Source organism: Hypanus sabinus, chromosome 3 (genome assembly GCF_030144855.1).
Source record: "Hypanus sabinus isolate sHypSab1 chromosome 3, sHypSab1.hap1, whole genome shotgun sequence".
Classification (NCBI taxonomy): Eukaryota; Metazoa; Chordata; class Chondrichthyes; order Myliobatiformes; family Dasyatidae; genus Hypanus; species Hypanus sabinus.
Window position 1 is genome coordinate 145,631,701 of NC_082708.1, and position 22,023 is coordinate 145,653,723.

At 40.7% G+C, this 22,023-nt stretch overlaps 1 protein-coding gene across 3 annotated transcripts; it reads left to right on the forward strand.

The window, feature by feature from the left end:
• Window positions 1-2: 2 nt before the first annotated feature.
• On the forward strand, window positions 3-15,243 carry LOC132391744 (myosin light chain 5-like). Of its 3 annotated transcripts, none has more exons than XM_059965311.1 (8): window positions 3-145; window positions 3,446-3,627; window positions 11,553-11,660; window positions 12,454-12,529; window positions 14,123-14,227; window positions 14,322-14,400; window positions 14,502-14,550; window positions 15,059-15,243. In XM_059965311.1, the coding sequence occupies exons 2-8, from the start codon at window positions 3,475-3,477 to the stop codon at window positions 15,158-15,160; spliced, it is 672 nt and encodes a 223-aa protein (XP_059821294.1). In that variant the 5' UTR covers window positions 3-145; window positions 3,446-3,474; the 3' UTR covers window positions 15,161-15,243. The 3 variants fall into 3 exon arrangements, with proteins under 3 accessions (XP_059821294.1, XP_059821295.1, XP_059821296.1); XM_059965312.1 differs by having other exon boundaries at window positions 6-145; window positions 3,449-3,627; XM_059965313.1 differs by lacking the exons at window positions 3-145; window positions 3,446-3,627 and adding an exon at window positions 5,883-11,458.
• The last annotated feature ends 6,780 nt before the right edge of the window (window positions 15,244-22,023 follow it).

Sequence of the window (22,023 nt, forward strand, 5' to 3'; positions counted from 1 at the left end):
GACAAGATGGAGGTCCGCAATGGTGGGAATTATATTTCGGCAAAGTCTCCCTGGATGTTTATGAAGTAGGATGCGAGGGGGAATGTGAAATTAAAACGTAAAAGATTGAACAGCGTTCGTAAAAGTGAAACAGAGTAAACGTGAGGTGAGAAGCCCATCGAGCCCTGTCCACACTAATCATTAAATCAATCAACCAGCACTCTGTTTTCCATCCCTGCCCCATATCTCTCTGTGTCTTTAATGATCTTCCACAGTCGTCCGCGGTATAGACCCAAATAAATTGCTCTTTCTGGCAATCTTATTTTGAAATTCCAACCACTAGTTTTAGAGTCTTCATCCAGGACAAATGGTCTCTCTGGATCTTCTTTGTTGATTGCTGTAAGATTTTGTAAGTTTCAATGAAAAAGTCGAGTTTACTGCCATATTCATAAGATCAACACAATCGTACTCTCAGTTCTATTCAACAAGCTCCAACCCTGGACCTCTGTGCTTCCCTCTGACTTCTTCACTGGGGGACCATCTCCTCACTGACAATCAACACTGGCTCACCTCAGGGACGTTCTTAACCCAAAGTTCTAGTCTCTGTACACCCATGACTGGTGAGGCATAGCACAAACAGCATATAAATTTGCTGGTGACACAGTTTGTTGGCAGAATTTCAGACAGCCGAGGAGGAGTATGGAAGCCAAATAGGTCAGCTGGTTGTGTGGTATTGCCACATCAACTTTGTACTCAATGTCATTAAGACCAGGGAATTGATTGTAAACTTCATGAAGGGAAAATTGAGGGAACACATGCTAGTCCTCATTGAGGGATCAGCAGAGGAAAGGGTGAGCAGTTTCAAGTTCCTGAGTGTTAACATCTCTGAAGATCTATCCTGGGGCCAACATATTGATTAAACAATGACACTTGATTTCTACGGATGTACTGTAGGAGCATTATAATTGGTTGCATCACCAGCTGGTATGGAGGGACCACTGCACAGGATTGGAGAAAGCTCCATAAAGTTGTAAACTCAGCTAGCTCCATCATGGGCACCAGCCTCTTCAGCAATGAGGGCATTTTCAAAAGGTGATGCCTCAGAAAGGCAGCATCCATCGTTAAGGACCCCACCACCCAGGACATGTTGTCTTCTTATTGCTACCATCAAGGAGAAGGTAGAGGAGCCTGAGTACACAAGCTCAATGTCTCAGGAACAGCTCCGTCCCCTCTGCCATCAGATTTCTGAAAGGACAGTGAACCCATGAACACTACCTCACTATTTTTTCCTCTCTTTTCACTACTTATTTATTTTTCTTATATATATATATAATTATTGAATGTTACCATTTAAAAAAAAATTATGTATTGATTCTGATTCTGATTTTCAAGTACACATGAAATTGTAGTAGCATCATATGCACATAGTAAAAAAATAAATGTAACTTCCACTAGAAAGGACACAATTATAACAAATAGAAACACCATTTAGATTTATAGAACAATACAGCACAGATACAGGCTCTTATTAATCTGTTTTACTTGTTAGACCTCATGCATTAAAATCAATGCAGTTTAAGTGAGTATTCCTTTCTCTATCTTACTACATTTGCTCTTGCTTGCTGCTGCTTTATTCCATGTCTTGCTCCTGCTCAGTATCCCACCCATCCTGCTAAACCAGTTTAAACCCTCCTGTGTAGCATGAGCAAATTTTCTTGCAAGATATTGGTCACTCCCTGGTTCAAATGCACCTTGTCTCTTGTTCTTGAAAAAAGATGCCACTGGTCCAAGAACCTGAATCTCTGCTCCTTGCACCAGCTCTGACTTATCCTTCTAATTCCAACCTCGCTAGCATGTGGCGCTGGGAGTAATCCAGAAATCACTACCTTTGAGGTTCTAATGTTAAACTTACTAACTAATTCTCTATACATTCTGCAGGACCTCATGTCTTGTTCTCCCTATATCGTTTGTACCAACAAGAACAAAATCTGAATCTGAATTAACTCTGGTGTTCTCTCCTGCTTAAGAATTTTCTGCACCCACACAGAGATATTCTTGACCCCAGCATCAGGGAGGCAATGCATCATCCTGGCATCTCTTCTGTGGCCACAGAATCTCCTGGCTGCACCAATCACTATCAAGTCTCCTATCACTAATGTCCCGTCTGATTGCACCCTTTCCCTCTTAGCCTCACAGCCAGTCACAGTGCCAGAGATCTGACTGCTGCTGATAGCCTCCAGAGATACTGTTAACAAGGGGAATTGTTACAGGGGAACCCTACACTAATTGTATTCCCCTGGTGGTCATCCATCTACAGTACCTCAAGCCTGCAGCTTGAGTGTGACATACATAAAGACACAAAGAATTACCCTTGCAATTGCATCTATGTTCCTTAAGTGCAATTTCCTTTGAATATAAAGTGATCAAACTGAGCACTTGTTGAGCACTAGTGATTAGGGTTGTGTTGTGCTGCTTTGTCAAGAAGCGAATTGTTGAAGGAAAGTAGGTGTTCTTCAGCCTGGTGGTGTGGGACTTCAGGCCTTTGTACCTCCTGACTGATGGCAGTTCAAGAAGATGGCATGACCCTAATGGCAGGGATCTTTGATGATGGATGTTACATTCTTAAAGGATGGCAGTGTGGAGATATGTCGCTACCAAAGGAGGTATAAGGCACTCTTTCCTTTTGTTAACCTACAGGTCACCATTGAGCAAGGGATAGCACCTGCTTAGCCCCCCGATCAGGAGGCCATGGAGCAGCTTGTGCATATCACAAGTGCTGGTTTTGTGACCATTGATTACAGGCAGACAATCTCTGAAAAGTATTGATAAATGCTGGGGTATTCTGTCTTGTAAAGACACTGCCCAGAAGAAGGCAATGGCAAAATACTTCTGTAGAAAACTTTACCAGGAACAATCATGGCCACAAGACCATGATTACCTACATCATATGACACAGCACATAATGATGATGATGATGATGATGACCTTATTGAAGCAGCTCCTCCTGTAGATACTATTAATAGTTCAAAGGTTCATTTATTATCAAAGTACACAACTCTGAAATTCCTCTCTCTGGGTAGCCATGAAACCAAGAAAGAAAGAAAAAATGGGCAGCACAATCAACAACCCCAACTACCCCAGGAAAAAAATTGAAGAAAGGGAACAGGCATATCAATCCCCAAATCCCTCCTCCCACACAAAAAAAACAAGCAAAAATGGAAAATGCAGAGGGACAGATTAGGAGAATGGGCAAGAAAGAGACAAATGAAATACAATGTTGGAAAATGCATGTTCATGTACTTCTGTATTAGAAATAAGTGTGCAAACTATTTTCTAAATGGGGAGAAAATCCAACCATCTGAGGCGCAAAATGACTTGGGAGCCCTTGTGCAGAACACCCTAAAGGTTAACTTACAGGTATAGTCAATGGTGAAGAAGGCAAATGCAATGTTATCATTCATTTCAGAAGGTCTAGAATACAAGAGCAGGGATGTGATGCTGAGATTTTATAAGGCACTGATGAGGGCTCACCTTGAGTATTGTGGACGGTTTTGGGCTTCTCATCTGAGAAAAGATGTGCTGTCATTCGAGAGGGTTCAGAGGAGGTTCCCAAGGATGATTCCGAAAATGAGAATGTTGTCATACAAGGTACGTTTGATAGCTCTAGGTCTGTACTTGCTGGAATTTAGAAGGATGAGGGGGGATCTCATTGAAGCCTTTCAAATGTTGAAAGGCCTATACAAAGAGGATGTGGAAAGGATGTTTCCCATGAAGAGGGAGCCTACGATAACGGCAAACTCAGGATAGAGGGGCGTCCATTTAAAACAAAGATACAGAAAAATTTCTTTATCCAGAGGGTGGTGAATTTGTGGAATTTGTTACCACAGGCAGCTGTGGAGGCCAGATCATCAGGGCATTTAAGGCAGAGCTTGATAGGTTCTTGACTGGACATGGGATCAAATGTTATGGGGACAAGGCCAGGGAGTGGGGCTGAGGAGGAGAAAAAGGATCAACCATGATTGAATGGTGGAGCAGACTTGATGGGCCAAATGGCCTAATTCTGCTCCTATACCTTACAGTTTTATGGCACATTGACCCCTAAGTCCCTCCTCTGGGACAAAAAAAAGCAAACAAAACGAGCAGGCATATCGACCCCCAAAATCCCCCTCCCTGCAGAAAAAAAATGAGAAAGATTGGACTTTCTCCATTTTCCTTTGGCTCAGTTACCACGTAAATCTGATTGTTCAAACATGGGAACTTTCTTGTTACGTAAAAACTTTTTTACTTAAGTATAAATTCAAGATGTCATTTCCAGTACACAAATGTAAAGGAGAATGAAATAATTGTTTAACCATTTAGAAATATTTTTGTTGTTGAGAAGATAGCTAATTTACTGAATCTTAAGCATTAATAAACTTTATGCAAGGTAGATGATTCAATAAGCTAGGTTGAATAACTCTTGTTAATCCTTTGCTGAAATTGTTGGCATGAAGCATAGAGAAAAAAGGATTAGATTTTTGTTGTATGTGTAACACTTGCTTCGTCTAGTGCAGGGGTCAGCAACCTTTACCACTGAAAGAGCCACTTGGACCCGTTTCCCACAGAAAAGAAAACACTGGGAGCCGCAAAACCCGTTTGACATTTAAAATGAAATAACACTGCATACAACGTTTTTTTTTGCCTTTATGCTATGTATAAACAAACTATAATGTGTTGCATTTATGAAATTGATGAACTCCTGCAGAGAAAACGAAATTACATTTCTGCATGCAACAAAAACATTTTGAACTCCGAAAAAAAGACGTTGGGTTGAAAGTTACTTTTAAGTAAAATATTCAATGTCTATTTGAGTCCTTCTTGTATTTATGAAAAACGCCGAACTTAAATTTTCCGCCAGCAGCAAACCAAAAATAACGTCAGCCAGCTGTCATCCTGAAAAATGAAAGGACTATTTCACTGAACTATGAAAAAATATGAATATAAGTAAAATAATAGGCAATTAAAATATTTATCATACTTGGTTAATGGGATTTCTGCTCCTGGACCTCAGCGCACAGCATCTGCACATCAGGGCTGTATGATGTCACCTTCATCTTTACACAGGATCGCAAGCTGTCATCTGTGAGGTTTTCAATATCACTCCATTTGTGTTTCTGAGCAAGAACGGCCTTCTGACGGGCAACATCTTCAAGGTCTGCTGTCAAGCGTCTAAACTTGGACACCCATATGTCTTTGTCGGCTATGTCGGCCAGTTCCATCTCAAGATCAGGTTGACTCACACCTGCCAATGCAGTCGTATTCAGCAGGGAAGGATCGATGCTTAAGGGAGTGACCGGGAAGGATAATGTGTTTTTTTCCTCTCTGAACTCACAGAAGCATTTCCCAAACGACGTTTGCATTGCGATGATTGCAGAATGTAAATACTCCGAAATTATCATGTCGTGACCTTGTTTGAACTCTCTCAAATTGGGGAAGTGAGACAAAGTGCCTTTCTGTAAATCTCTGGCAAGCACTGTCAACTTGCGCTCGAATGCCAAAACATCCTCCAACATGTGCAGGGCTGTACGTCCTTTCCCCTGAAGAGCTGTGTTCAGCGTGTTCAGGTGCGCTGTCATGTCTACCATGAAGTGTAGCTTTTCCAGCCACTCTGGCTGTTCCAGCTCAGGAAAGGTGAGCCCTTTGCTGCCCAGGAAAGTTTTCACTTCTTCCAGACACGCGACAAAGCGTTTCAGCACCTTCCGTCTGGACAGCCAGCGATAAAAACACGTTGTAGCGGTGTCAGTAAACTGCAGTCAAAGATAGCTTTATTCGAACTAAACAGCCTTGCTTTTAAGCCTCCCTCAACCCAGCCCCCATGGACGCAGATGCTGCAAAAGACGCGTACTCACAAACCCCCGTAGGCTATCTCCCTTAGCCGGAATGCCGGCTAATTGTGAGCCGTTTCGGATGTGGCAGGAAATGTACAAGATCACCATAATTACATTTCAAAAGCTAACAAACTAACATAAAATACATTTTAATTAAATACTGACCAATTATTTCCCAAAGCCACAGGGAGCCGCAGCACAGAGGTGAAAGAGCCACAAATGGCTCGGGAGCCGCAGGTTGCCGACCCCCGGTCTAGTGGCTTAATATAGGGGGTGATAACCCCCTGCCTGGCCAAACTTAAGAAATCTCATTTGGGTAGATGCTGCGTGATGTGTCCCCTGTTACAAATCAGTACCACGAAATAGCAAACAGTACACAATATGCAATTAAACGATTAAGCTTTATAACTCATACTTTGACTATATGGTGGGTAGAGAAACAACATATAGAAGAAAAAGGGCCCAAATCTTATTAAACGGTCTGTGCACAAAGTTGGAGCTCTACTCATAGGCCAATCAGTCCCCATTGACCTCCTTCGGTTCTCGCTATGCTTCCCCTCTGGGTCTATCCCGTCTGGCGGTCTACCAAATCTCTCCATTCATGTCTTCTCTCTTCATCTCTCTCTCTCCCTCTCTGGCAAAAGTCCGCAAAATCAACTGCTTCCAGAACCACAAGACAGGGCAACAAAATCCTGATTGGCTAACATACATCTACATTCCTGTTATCTCCAGCCCTAACCCAAACATGGCTGCTACAGAGCAACAGTTGCTTCAGCAGTGAACATTACAAAAAAAAGCCATTACATTAGCAGTGAAACCTTACACAGAGTGGAACTCTCCCCCCACCAAATTTAGTCATGTCCTCATGACGTTGAGATAACACTTCTTGCAAAACACAAAGCCCAATCCAGGTGCAAAAGACAGTGACATAGCTCCCCAAAGCAGTAGAGATCACACCCTGTTCCCCAGACACCACATAGGCCAACCTTTCCGGTGGTCTCCTAATTCTCTGAGACCTCTATACCTCCTCACCTAACTCTTCAGGCTCAGACGCTACTGAGGATACTTCGGGTCCACTTGCCGAGTCCTCCTTCGATCTATCACTCATGTCCCTCTGCAACTCAGAGCCCTCTGTCCCGTGTCCAGGCCCCACTTCCTCTCCTTCAGGGTCCTGCTGGAACCCAGGCTGCACACAGATAACCCCTCAATTCACCCGACTCAGTGGGGGAAGGGCCAGGAGCCTCTTCCTCAGTCAATGGGGAGTTAGAGAAAGGCAGCATGTACCACACATCCAAATCATCCTCCTCCGAATCAGTATCCCTTTCATGGGCGGGGCCCGGCTCAGCCTCTCCTGCTGTGGGCCCTGCAGTCACCCTGCGTTTTTGCAGAGTCCTCTTACTAGGTGTAGGCTCCAAGTCGGGCTCCGGGTCTACCTGCACCTCTTGTCCCGGGGTAACAGGTGGTTCCGATGGAGAATCTTGACAGGCCCATTCCTCTCCTCTGGTTTCACCCGGAAAACTGGTAGGTTTGGCACCTGACTCTCCACCTCATAGGGTGTGGCTGCTCAGCGGTCAGTCAACTTGTGCTTTCCAGGTAGCCCCAAATTCCTTATGAGGACTCGGTCTCCCGGCAGGAGTTGGGAGAACCTCATTTTCTGATCATACCTCCTCTTATTTCCTCGATTCTGCTTGGCAGCCACGACCCCAGCCAATTCATAAGCCCTTTTCAGCTCTCTCCTCATATCAGACACATAATTCCGATAAGGCTTCAGTGGTAAGTCACCCTCATCAGACCCAAAACAAAGGTGAATGGGCAACCTTGCCTCGTGCCCAAACATCAAATAATATGGCGAGTATCCAGCTGATTCATTTCGTGTACAGATGTAACAGTGAACCAGATGCCCAATATGTTGACTCCACCCACTCTTCTTGCTGATCTCCAGGGTCCCGAGCATGTCTAGCAAGGCCCGATTAAACCTCTCAGGCTGGCGATCGACCTGCAGGTGTTAGGGTGTGGTCCTCAATTTCTCAACTCCAAACATGCCCAGTAACTAATAGATGAGTCTGCTCTCGAAGTCCCATCCCTGGTCACTATGTATCCTCCTGGGAAGGCCATAATAAACAAAATACTTCTCTGATAATATTTTGGCTACCGTAATCGCCCTCTGGTCCTTGGTTGGAAAAGCCTGAGCATATCTGCTGTTGTGGTCCGTGATGACTAAGACATTCGCCGTGTTGCTGGCATCAGGTTCTATGGACAGGAAATCCATACACACCAGGTCCACATCTACATTCCTGTTATCTCCAGCCCTAACCCAAACATTGCTGCTGCAGAGAAACCATTACTTCAGCAGTCAACATAAAAAAAAACCCATTACATTAGCAGTGAAACCTTACAGTGCATTACATATGTTTTTAAATTCAAAGGATTGTAACTAAATATGGATGATAAGTTGCAATCGACTGTGCTGGGAACTCATGGTGGGCTCAACTGTCTGTGTAAATATAACTTCTTCATTCCTTTGTATAATGATATTCTCTCTGGGATGTGACCAAACCATCAGGTTCTTCTTTTAGATTTTGCTGTTGCATTCTCAATCATTTCTTGTGTCTAGCCAGCCTATAAATATTTTCTAATAAAGTTACTGTTTAATGAAAAGGATCTTCTGCATAACATGGGATGCCTTTGAATATTTTATATGATCTCTAAATGGATTGTTAAATGTTATATTAATGAACATCTCTTTATCAAGTCTTTTATAGCTAATCTCATTCTATTCTGTTTCAGTATAACACTATTTGCAACAAGCTAGAAGGCCTCACTATAAGAAAGTGGTTATGTTCACTTCATCCTGTCATCCACTTTACCAATTTAAAGCTATCTTAACTTTGAAAATTAGTGGTAGTAGACTTAGTTGATAGGATTTTAATGCGTTATTTGAGAAAGAAATCATGTTTCTGCAATGCATACTGAAGTCGCCAAAGGACCTGCAAATCAAAATTGAACCCATGCTAAAAAAATCAAAGCAGATGTTTTATAAAAGTGACCTTTCTGCTACTTCTCATTGTTTTTAATATGGTTTCTTCTGTGGACACTTTTCCTGTTGCACAAAACAAATCCATTAAAAAAAAGACTGTCAAATTCCCAATATGCAGAGAAAAGAATAAATAGTTCAAACAATAAAAGTAAGCAAACAACAGAAGTTTACGAAAGTGAGTCCACAGCCAGGAAGCCAGTCTTCACTGCAGCAGATCCAGGAGCCTATTAGTTACAGGCCACAGCCTTAGTTTAGCGCAGAGAAGAGTAAACCTCATGGAGCAGTGAGCTGAACATCAGCCTGCCCCTTGCCTTCGGCCCTGACACCCTGACCTTTTCAAACTGGCCCGGCACTTAAATCGGCCAAGCCTCAGGTCAATCCCCATTCTCGGACATGGGCCCAGGCCCACAGCCTTGATTCTGCCTCACCTCCAAGTCCACTCCAGCTATAGCCAAACATTGGCTAATTCCCACACTTGAGCCCAGACCCCCTTGTCATGCCACATCCATCCTGCATCTTCGAGACTTCACTGCAAAAATGCCAGATCGTACACACGGTTCAAACAATCAAATCCAAAAGGAAAGTTACAGGCAGTGATTGTATCCAAGAAAAAGTGTGACTAATACAGTAACTTGTAGTTTTGTTTGTTTTCTTTTCTACCAGCAAGTCATCACTACATGTACCTCCAGTTTCAAAGCAACTTCTGTCCAACTGTTATTGGACTCCTGATCTCCCAGTCTACCTCATAGTGGCCCCTGCAATTTATGTGTTTACCTGCACTGCACTTTCTCTGTAGCTCAACACTATATTCTGTATTGTTTTCTTCTTACTATCTGGATGGCATGATGCGTAAACAAAAAAGTTCACTGCATGTCAGTACCTGTGACCACAATAAACCAATACCAGTGCTGTTGAGTCAGAATATTTCATGGCTAAATGAATTCAGTGTTGCATCTGTAAGACATTTATGATAAAATTATAGGTGTATTTTCCTAGTCTATTAGCATAACTTGAAGATGGCTAAGCTTCAACAGATGATTATGGTTAAAAGAAATTACCCTGCTCTTCTTGGGCACTGGAATAATTATTGCTCTTTTGAAGCAGGTGGGAACTTGTGACTGTAGAAATGTGAAATTGAAAATGTTTTTGAACACTTCTGTTTAATTCTTTTCTGTTTCATTATAATCGGAACTGCCTGGTTTATTTACTAAATGCTTGTGGAACACAGCAGGCCAGGCAGCATCTATAAAGAGAAGCACTGTCGACGTTTCGGGCCGAGACCCTTCGGCAGGACTAACCGAAAGGAGAAATAGTAAGAGATTTGAAAGTAGTGGGGCTCCCCCCATGTGAAGTGCGCAGCTCAGGTCAACACTAAACTGCACAGTAACAGTAAACAGCTCGTTCGCTGTCCTATTGACGAGACCTCGGTGGTGGTAGTATCCTCTGTTACTCGTATAGCAGTCCTGGTCCTGATAGACCTGTACGTTCTTCATGATGGTTGTGGATCAAAGAGATTGCGGGATTGGTGGTGGGATCCTCAACAATGTTTTGAGCCCTTCATATATAGCGCTCCGGGTAAATGTCACAAGGCGGGGGGGGGGGGGGGGGCTGGTGATCGTCTTGGCAGTTTTGGCAATCCTCTGTGGGGTCTTTCTGTCCGATGCTTTGCAGCTTCCGTACCACATAAAGATACAGCCGGACAAGACACAGATGCTGCCTGCCCCGCTATCAAGAAGAGCTCAGTTTCTATTTCTGTTTTATTAACGTTGTCTATCTAGCAAGTATTGGGCAAGAATGAATTACTTCCTTAACTCTAAGTTCCACCCAAGCAGTGTCTGAACATTACTCTTTTTCCGCTCCACCATTGGTAACAGTTTTTAACTGACGTTACTCACTCCCAGAAAGACCCATTTTACCCTCCAACAGGATCCTAAAAACCATCATTTCGCAAGTGCAGTGATTGGATCGACTGGGGTGCATTTCTGTCCGTTTAAGCTCATAAAGGATCTTAACGAGTTGATAATAGGGCTCAGTAAATGCAGACTGCTGTTACCTTTATAAACAGTTTTGAATACAGTGTCACGTCTGTACTGCCCTGTGCTCGTTTGATAGCAATTACGTGAACCTAGTTCTGACAAATTTACCCAAGTGAAAGGGATCAGTTGGAGAATCTTACAAACTGCACCAACTTTTTGTTTTAGACCTGCTGTTTCATGAGAAGTGTTGAACTAACTTGGAATAAACACGCTAAAACTTCAACTGGGAATCCAGAGATTTTCTGAAAAGCCTTTCTTTTGGCAAATGGATTTCTTGCTATCTATTCTTGACGGAGTCAATTAAACTTCAAAATTCCTCCCCGAAAGTTCAGAATGGATCTGCATCAGGTGCTGATGCTTTAATCGCTCAGTCTCCGGGGACCCATTTGCTGTCGAGCCGAACTTTTCCTTGTAAGGAGTAGTTTGTGCGGGTTGTCGGTTGCCTTAGGGACTTGAGTCGGCTCCAGTCTTCGCGTCCGGCACCAGGACAGTTCTCTATATAAGCCACAACCCTCGCTGCCCTACCACGGGCGAGCATGGTAAGTGTGTGTGTGTGTGAAGTTCGGGCGCTGCGTGTTCGCCTAATCCAGCTCATTCTTGTGATATTTGTCACTTACTTTCTTTGCCCTGCAGGCGAGCAGGAAAACCAAGAAGAAGGAAGGCGGCGCCAAGCGAGCCCAGAGGGCTTCCTCAAACGTCTTCTCCAGTTTTGAGCAGACCCAGATCCAGGAATTCAAGGAAGTGAGTGTGTGCGCCACACTGGAATGCCAGAAACTTCCAATTATAAAACGACTTTCCATTTTCCCCTAGAAGCACTCTAGCCCACGATATAGATGAAGGGGAAGGAACCTGCAGCCAATACAGCATTTGGGAAAGAGTGGAGAGAGGCTGATAGGCTGATAGACGGGATGTGGGAGGAGGGAGGACTGACAATACGGCATGAATGGGAAAAAAGATTACTCGGATTGCTCTGGGTGCAGCATGGGTCCGATGGGCAAGATGATCGTCTTTTCTATTTTGAGGGCATATAAGAAGGATTAGAATATGACATATGACTTTAAAATTTAATAATTTGCTAGAACACTTTTTGATATTTGAGGCGATCTAAATCTGATTCCCTTTTTCGATTAGGGACACTAACGTTGAATGGAATGTATGGATGAATCTAAATTATTAAACAACGTCCCAGAACAAAATTTAAAAGAAAGCGATTTCCCTTTCCTCATTCTCAGTTTGGCTTCTGCTGTTCAATATATTTCTTGTGACGTTTTTGACTTTGTAGATATTTACCATTTAAAAAATGCATGAAACCAGAAACAGATGTCTAGTAACGTATGCAATGAAGTACATAAATTAACATATTTTACAGATGAATTAATTTGTTAGTGTATTGCTCTTTGTTCAATTGCACTACCAGAAGCAAAGGTACGTGAGAAATGACAAGGAGACGTTCGTTATAATCCAGTGATCTTCTATTGTATCTGGCAGATTGTCATGTTCAACTGGATTATTTTGACGCTTTTCCGCTCTTTAGGCTTTCACTCTGATTGACCAGAACAGAGATGGCTTCATTGACAAGGAGGATCTGAAAGACACTTATGCATCCTTAGGTAAATTTTATTTACAAATCTTATACCGCCTTAGTATACTGATGCGAGGCCCCATGTGCCACCCAGGCGCTAAGGTTTCAGACGACGACGATACTGATGCAGGTCGCAGAAACACATCATTATGAAATTGGTCTGTCCTTATGAAAACTATTAATAGCTTGAGACATTCTCGTTGATACTAAAATATTCTGTAAATGTTTGGATATCACATTTCATCCTCTGAGATGTCTCAGTGGTATCAGGTGGATTGACCAGCTGACAATCAGTCAAACAGCTTGTCTCTGTCTTCAGCTGTTCTTTTCCCATAAGCCAGTATCAAACGAATACTGAAGAAAGCCACCACTTGTGTCTGTTTCATTTTAAAGTTTACTGCAACCTTTGAATTACTTTCTGAACTCTCAGTAATACAAAAAATAGAACTAGCAAACAATCAGATGGAGCAGCAGCATTTATGGTGTAAAGGAAATGTTAAGACTTTGGATTGAAAGCCTGCATACGGACTGGGAATACAAAGGGGAGATGCCCAGCATGAGGTGATGAGAGGAGTGGAGAGATAGAGAAATGAGGACCCGTTGTACCACTCCCCACTCTTCCTGTACAGGCTATTTTCCTTCTCCATTCTCAATATTGACACGGCATTTCAATCCGAAATCATGTCAATTCCTTTTCCACCAGAGATACGGTTCAGGCCACTGAGTTCTACCAGGTGATTGCTGATCCAGATTCCAGCATCTGCTGTTTCTTGTGTTCCAATTTCTTTGACTGTCCATAGCTTAGTGTGCTACAATACACTTCAATTTTATTGAATAATCATGTAACATTTAATTGTACTAATAGAATACAGTATATATTGTATCCAGCCATTAATGAATAATATGAAATACAAATGTATTTTGTTATTATTACTACTAGTTTGAAGAATGTTTTAAAAATGTGTGGAAGAGTTTGCATAAAATCAGATTCCGTAGGTCAGGTCATTCATCACTGAGGGAATCTCTGATAATATCGAGAGATGCCACTAAAAGGAAAGACAAACTGTTTAAAGGTGTGTAGGTATTAATCAGACAAACTCATGACATGGTCTGAAGAGAATAAATGAAAACCAGAAAATAAGCTAAACTAGACATAACTAGAAATGCTCCCAATAAAATACCAAGATCCTTACAGCTAAATTAGCTTCTAAGGAATTTGTAAAGAATTTAGAATGGTTGGGATGGCTGTCTATTCCCTGAGAACAATTGTAATGCGGAATGCAGGATCATTAACATGTGAAATGTTAAAATGAGCAACATAGCTACCTTCAAGGGAAAGCAGGATCTACATCCAGAGTGAAAGGGATGGAGGATATGCTAGGGATTTAGGAGGATAAAAGAATACTCATAGCACAGTTTTGACAAGAGCTCATGAGGTGGGGAGTCACAGCGACTGAGAACAGAATTGTTTGTTTCTCTGTCCTAAATTCCATGTAATCAAATTCCATGTAATCAGGTACAATTCCATGTCATCAAATGTTTGATAAACAGCCATGCACATTGGATGATGAGAGGAGTTGATATAAAGTATCAACCCATTAATTTTTTGTTCTATTTTCAGGCAAACTCAATGTAAAAGATGACGAACTAGAATCCATGCTGCAAGAGGCCACTGGTCCAATTAACTTCACCATGTTTTTAAATCTATTTGGAGCAAAGTTACATGGTATAACAATACTACTTCTCTCTTTTCATTTCTTGCTCCCTAACTTTATTCTCATGTATTCTTTTCATTGATTTTTTTTTATACATATACGCAGGCACTGATCCAGAAGAGGCGTTGCTAAATGCATTCAGATTATTTGATCCAGAAGGCAAAGGACACATCAACAAAGACGAGTACTTGTTTCTTTTACTTTCCTGATTTTTGTTTGTTTTTATTTTGCATTTTCTGTAGCATCCTTATTGACAAGTTTCTCATGTTTTTTTCCCACCTTCAGAATAAAACGCATATTGATGACACAAGCTGACAAATTCACAGCTGAGGAGGTTTGCATAAACACTTAATCATTTACTCTTCTTTGACCATTGCAATTGCCAATTAGGAAAGGAAGTATATTTATGTTCAGTTATACTGAGGTCTTAAACCAGCAGTGTAATAGGTGTAACAAGAAAACCTCTGCACATTGAAGCTTCAAAATGGAATAAATTCTATATTTGATTTTCCAAAGATTAACTAGCATTTATACAAAACAGAAGTAAATAAAAGGTGTTGTATTTTTTTCATAAGTATATGTAAAGGTAATATAATCAGGATATGAGGTGTAGATGAAAATAATCCCTTATTAATAACAATTTGTATTCATACGGTGTCTATGCACTAAATAAGTTGTTGAGTTGATTACAACAGATATCATCATTTCCCTTTTATATTTACATTTGATGAGATTGTTAGCATATATTTTATTTATACATCTTGCAAACTTGCAGCAGTTAATATTTTAATAGCAACGTAATATGTCTCCCTCCCTTTCTTCTGTCTATGCATGTGCTGTAGGCTGAACAAATGTTTCGGTCCTCTCCTATTGACTCAGCGGGCAATCTGGATTATAAATCACTCTGCTACATCATTACGCATGGTGAAGAAAAGGAAGACTAAATGAAAAATAAAACCCACTTACTCAAAGTCCTCAGGATTTTGTATTTATCATGTTGCATCAACTGTGAATAAAACCACATTGTAAATAAGTGATTCTTGTAGTTTTTGTTGCTCCCCAATCCCATGACCTAACTGCAGGTGCAATTTACTTTCCCATTTGTGCTATATATGTACGTGCTAATCCTGATAATTCAAAAGCATTTTTGAGATGTATGTCACTGGTAGCTCAGTTGGTGGCATTCATGCTTTCTGACTTATAACTGTGGGTTCAGGTTCTGCTTCAGAGATTAGAGCATAAAATCAAGACTGTCATTCCAATGCAGAACAGCCTAGAGAGAGGTGTTTCCTTTCAGCTAAGTTAGTAAATCAAGCCCCTTTGGATGTAGAGGAATAATTCTTGTTCTGTTTTGAAGAGCACCAGGGGAATTATTCCTGGACTCCTGGCTCTGAGATATTGCTCTGAATAAACAGTACTGTTTAGAAATGGATGACCCAAGGCTGTGAAAGGCTCTATTCAAATGCAAGGGACTTCTTTGTATGTGGGGTGGGGGGGGGGGAAGTAGAGTTAAGAAAATGTGATTTAAAAATTGGAAGTTGCTTGAGAAACAGAGTCAACTTCCAAACCATACAGGAGGTCACAGTCAACAAATTTTGTAACTTCTAACCTCTAGGTGCAGTTTTCATAGTCATAGGTTGTGAATCAATAAAATGCAAAATGATGAGCATTTTTTGGTTTCTTCAGCCCCAAATTGAAAGTAAAATGTTCTGGACATCCCTTCCATCAATGTAATCTTGTAGTCAAAAACTGCTGCTGCTTGACTATTATCTATCAACCTCTGGTGACTGCTCTGGTGCTCTCAGCTGATCACAAGCAATGGAGCACGAGGACCAGAGAAATAAATGATGTGACTGCATTACTGCACACAGGGTAAAACCAACTAAAGGCACTTCTTTTTTCTCTCTCTTTTCAAATCTTTTTTATTATCAATCCAAAATTTTACAAGAGTACATCAAAGTAAACATCACTTACAAAACCTCAAAGAAAAAAAAAGATTTATATTATAAGATTGAAAACTTCTTTGTGACAAAAAGAAAAAAGAAGAAAACCCTACTAAAGGAAAAGAAAGTGAAAAAAAACCCATTGGGTGTTCAACCCCGGAGCCATGCATCATACAAAAAGCTTCTAAAGATAAACATCAAACCACCAGCAAAAAAATACACAAAAATTTACAATTAGATTGTGAAGGAAATCTATCAATTAACTCAAATGATAATAGGAAGTAAATGTACCCCATCTTTTCTCGAAATCAAACATAGGTTCAAAAGTTCAACTTCTAACTTTCTCCAAACTAAGACAAAGCATCACTTGAGAGAACCACTGTGACAAACGCATTCTTCCACTTCAACAGAATGGCCCTCCTAGCTATCAATGTGACAAATGCAATAACGTGTTGGTCAGACAAAGAAATACCATGGATATTTTGAAGAATTATTCCAAAAAGCACAGTTAATTTGTTAGGTTGTAAATTAATTTTTAGTGCTTTAGAAATTGTAGAAAAAACTGACTTCCAGAACTGTTCCAATATAGAAAAGGACCAAAACATATGTGTCAATGTAGCTGTCTCAGTTTTACATCTATCACAATAATTATCAACATTAGGAAATATTTTAGACAATCTCTCCTTCATCAAATAGTAAAGGTGTACAATTTTGAATTTAATCAGTGAATGACTAGCACAGATTGAGGAAGAGTTAACTAACTTCAGAATCAGTGTCTAGTCCTCCACCAAAAAAATCAATTTAAGTTCCTTTTCCCCAATCTTGTTTAGTCTTAAATAAAGGACGCTTATCCCATTGTAAAAGTAAATTATAAATTCTTCCAATGGAACCCTTCATCAAAGGGTTCATACTCGTAATAATATCTAACAGGTCTGCATCCGATATGTAAGGAAAATTACAAATATTTTTGTAAGAAATGTCTAACTTGAAGGTATTTTAAAAAGTGTGAGTATGAAAGAGAATATTTATCAACTGAAGACATCAGTTTATCTTCTTTAAATAAATCCAAAAAAGAATTAATGCCTTTATTCTTCCAAAGTCAAAACAAATTGGATCACTCAATGACGGTTTAAAAAGGTTTAAATTTTTTAAGGTTAAAAAATTGGAGCCAAATTTGTAAAGGATGCTTAATCACAGGATATAAATTTAAATTAGCAACTTTAGCTAATTGTACAGGTAAGGCAGCTCCCAATAATGTGGTTAAATAAAACTGTTTCACAGCTTTCAGCTCCAAGTCTACTAAAGGTACTTTTGCATTTATATTAGGAAATGTTTCTTGGTGGTGTAGCTATCTATTTCTGGGTAATAGTCCTATCATCTTTCAGTCTTCATGAGAGTGATCTTACTGAAACATTTAAGATTTCTTTCGAACACACACCAAATGATGAAGGAACTTAACAGGTCAGGCAGCATGTATGGATAAGAGTATAGTCGACATTTCAGGCCAAGACCCTAAGGATCTCAGCCCAAAACATCGACTGTACTCTTTTCCACTGATACTGCCTGTCCTGCTGAGTTCCAACAAAATTTTGTGTGTGTTGCTTGGATTTCCAGCATCTGCAGATTTTCTCTTGTTTGTGATTAGCTTTCTTTGGATTTTTGTTGGTCAGGTCACAATTTCAGGTAAAATATGTCTCCTTTGTTCCTTTCCCATTTACACTGGTCCATCCTTATTCTGTCTCCCTTTATTCACCTTTTTCATCAGCTTCCCCATCCCCCTTTCTTGTTACCAACTGGCTTCCCCACATGGTTCCATCTGCCCATCATTCACATACCTATCTATTTGGGTTTCTTTACCCTTGGTTTACCTTTCATATGCTCCCACCCTCCAATCTGGTTCTATTTGCCAGGCTTCCTTCCTCTCTGGTTCCAGTTATCAGCTACCAGCCACTGCCTTTACTCTTCTTTCCCTTTCTCCATCCAGCACCATCCATCTTCTCCCTTCTGTATGCATCTTGTTATCACCTACCAGTCTCTGTTTCAAAACTCCCCCTTTCCTATAGAGGTCTATCTACTGATCATCCCCCACCTCACTTTGTTCCATCTATCACCTACCAGTTCCTGTCTCACTCCTCCCTCTCACTTTCATGTACTGGCTGTCTTCCCTCCACATTCCTAGTCCTGACACAGGGTCTCAACCCATTCCTTTGCTTTCACTGATTCTGCTTAAGGTATTGAATTCCTCCAGCAGTTTATTTTTGGCTACCAGTGCTTTCAAATAGTGTTATTGTATTATTTATATTCACCTAGAAGGGCAGAAAAGTCTTCACTTTAATGTCTTAATCGTATACTGTATGTCAATAGTGGAGCACTGTTTTGGTTTTTGTACCAATGTTGGTCTGGATTCTTGTGTCCAGTCTTTTGAACCTTAACTTACTAACTGTGTCATAGTTCATGTGTGTTTGTGATAACTGCCTCATGTGTGTTTGTGATACCACCGAGTCCAAGTTAACCTAAAGTCTGGACTGAAGTAGTATGGGAATGTAATAATATTTAATGATATAGAGTAAGATTATTTGCAAAGTCTCTGATATTGAACATTACACAGCTCAAGAAATGAGACAAAGCCAAAAAAAAACTGTGAACAATCCGAATTAAAGATCTCTGAAAGGTCTTAGAGCCATGGAGTTGTGCAGTACAGAAAGAGGTCCCTCTGACCACGATGTCCATGCCAACTATTTTGACTATATACACTGATCCCATTTGCTCACGTTTGTCATCTGACCAAGGGTCTTTGACCAGAAATATCAACTCTTATTTCTCTATAAGAGAAATGCTGTATCACATGTTGGAAGTCTTTTCAGCACTTTCTTGTTTCAGCTTTCCAGCATCTGCAAGTTTCTTGATTTTCAAAATAATTAGACTATTGACATATGGAATCATGACTGCAATACCTAATTTGGCTCCTGATTGCCCTTTTTGCCCACCTTATTTTCCTCAGAGAATCTGATTCCTCCTATTATACGGATGTTGGTTTTCCTCTAATATATTATCATTATTTGATGATGGGCTACATTGGAAACCAAAATGGATTGATCAGGAGTGGGACGTTTGCCAGTGTTAGGTTCTCAGCCACAACCCTCGTCAATGAGTTCAGGGTTCACTCAAAGTCTACTGTGGTCTTTATATTTCAATTATTCATTGACAAACTTGCTAAATCATTCGGGAGCCTACTGGTGTCAATATAGTCCTTTCAATGTCAGCCTCAATAACTGCATCAAATCTGTTTTCCCTTTGGCAACGTCAATTCTAATAATTTAAACATACTCAAAGAAATGAGAAAAAATATTTCCAAATCTCAAGGTTTTTAAAAGTGGTGCATCTTCTAAACATCTTCTAAAAACGGCAGAGGGGAATCAAACTGTCAGTTTGAATCTCTGCTAATCTTGTTACATAGTGTAGATTGCTTTAAAATCAGTTCCTAAACAAGTGGCTCACTAACCCTAAAGCTCATTCCTGTCTTTAACTTATCAGTCTGTCACTGAAGGTGTTCACCACATCAAAACCACTAATGTTAGGTCATAAGACATAGGAGCAGAATTAGACCATCAACTCTGCTCCACAATTCCATCATAGTTGATTTATTGTCCCTCTCAACCCCATTCTCTTGCCTTCTCATTCTTCTAAGTTCCAGAGACTTCAGGTGCAGAGCCATTAAACGCTCCTCATGTGTTAACCTTTTCATTCCTAGGATGATTCTTGTGAACCTCCTCTGGAACATCTCCAATACCTTTTCTTAGATGAGGGGCCCAAAACTATACATGATAGTCAGACTCGAAATCAATGCTAGCACAACATTTGCCATCCTGACCACTGACTAAACCTGCAAGTTAACCTTTGGAGAATCCTCCCATGTCCCTTTGCACCTCTGATTTTTGAATTTCCTCTCCATTTAGAAAATAGTCCATGCCTTTATTCCTTCTACCAAAGTACAAGACCATGCACTTCCCTACATATTATTCCATTTGCCCTTTTCCCCAATCTGTCTATGTCCTTTGGCAGACATCCTGCTTCCTCAACACCACCTTCCCCTACACCTATCTTTGTAACATCCGCAAACTTGGCAAAAGGGCATTAATTTCATCATAAGACCATAAAACCATAAGATATAGGAACAGAATTAGGCCATTTGTCTACTCCGCCATTTCATCATGTCCGATACAATTTTCCTCTCAGCACCAATCGCCTGTATTCTCCTTTCATGCCTTGACCAATCAAGAATCTATCAATCTCTATCTTAAATATACTTAAAGACTTGGCCTCTACAGCATGGCAAAGAATTCCACAGATTCACCACGCTCTGTCTAAAGAAATTCCTCCTCCTCTCCATTATAAAAGGACAACCATTTATTCTGAGGCTGTGTCTTCTGGTCTTAGACACTCCCACCATAGGAAACGTCCTCTTCACATCACTCTATCAAGGCCCTTCATGATTCAATAGGTTTCAATGAGGTCACCCCGATTCTTCTGAATTCTGGTGAATACAGGCCCAGAGCCATCAAACACTTTCCATATGATAAGCCATTCAGTCCTGGAACAATTTTTATGAACCTCCTTTGAACTCTCTCCAGTTTTAGACATACTTTCTAAGACAAGGGACCCAAAATTTATAAGATCATATTATATCCTTGCTTTTATATCCTAGTCCTCTTGAAATGAATGCTATCATTGCATTTGCCTTCCTCACCATAGACTCTACCTGCAAATTAACCTTCAGGGAATCCTGCATAAGGACTCCTAAGTGTCTTTATGCCTTAGTTTTTTTTGTATGTTCTCTCCATTTAGAAAATAGCCAACTCTTTCATTTCTTCTACCAAAGTGCATGACCATACACTTCCTGACATTATATACCATCTGCCATTTCTTTGCCCTTTCTCCAAATCTAAGTCCTTCTGTAGCCTCTCTACTTCCTCAAAACTATCTTCCCCTCCACCTATCTTCATATAATCTGCAAACTTTGCAAAGCAGCCATCAATTCCATCATCCAAATCATTGATATATAATGTAAAAAGAATTGGTCGCAACACTGGCCCCTGTGGAGCACCATTAGTCACTGGCAGCAACCAGAAAAGGCTCTTTTTATTCCCACACTTTGCCTCCTGCCAATCAGCCACTGCTTTAACCATGCTAGAATCTTTCCTGTAATACCATGGGCTCTTATCTTGTTAAGCAGGCTCATGCATGGCATCTTGTCAAAGACCTGAAGATCCAAATAAACAACATCCACTGACTCTCCTTTGTCTACTCTACATGTTATTTCCTCTAAGAATTCCAAAAGATTCGTCAGGTAAAATTTCCCCTCAAGGAAACTATACTGACTTTGGCTTACTTTGTCATGTGCCTCGAAGTACCCTGAAACTTCATCCTTAAATAGTAGATGTCAACACCTTTCCAACTACTGAAGTCAGGCTAACTGGCCTCTAATTTCCTTTCTTCTCCCTCCCTCCCTTCTCAAAGGGTAGAGTGACATTAGCAATTTTCCAGCCCTCCAGAACCATTCAAGAATCTAGTGTTTCTTGAAAGATCATTACTAATGCCTCCACAATCTCTTTAGCAACTTCTTTCAGAACCTTGGGGTATAGTCCATCTGATCCAGATAACTTATCTACCTTCAGATTTTTCAGCTTCCCAAGCACATTCTCCTTAGTGATAGCAACTACATTCCTTTCTGTCCCCTCACACTCTCGCATTTCTGGCATTCTGCCACAATGTCCTCCACAGTAACGACTGATGCAAAGTACTTATTAAGTTCATCTGCTGTTTCTTTGTCCTCCATCACTACCTTTCCAGTGTCATTTTCCAGT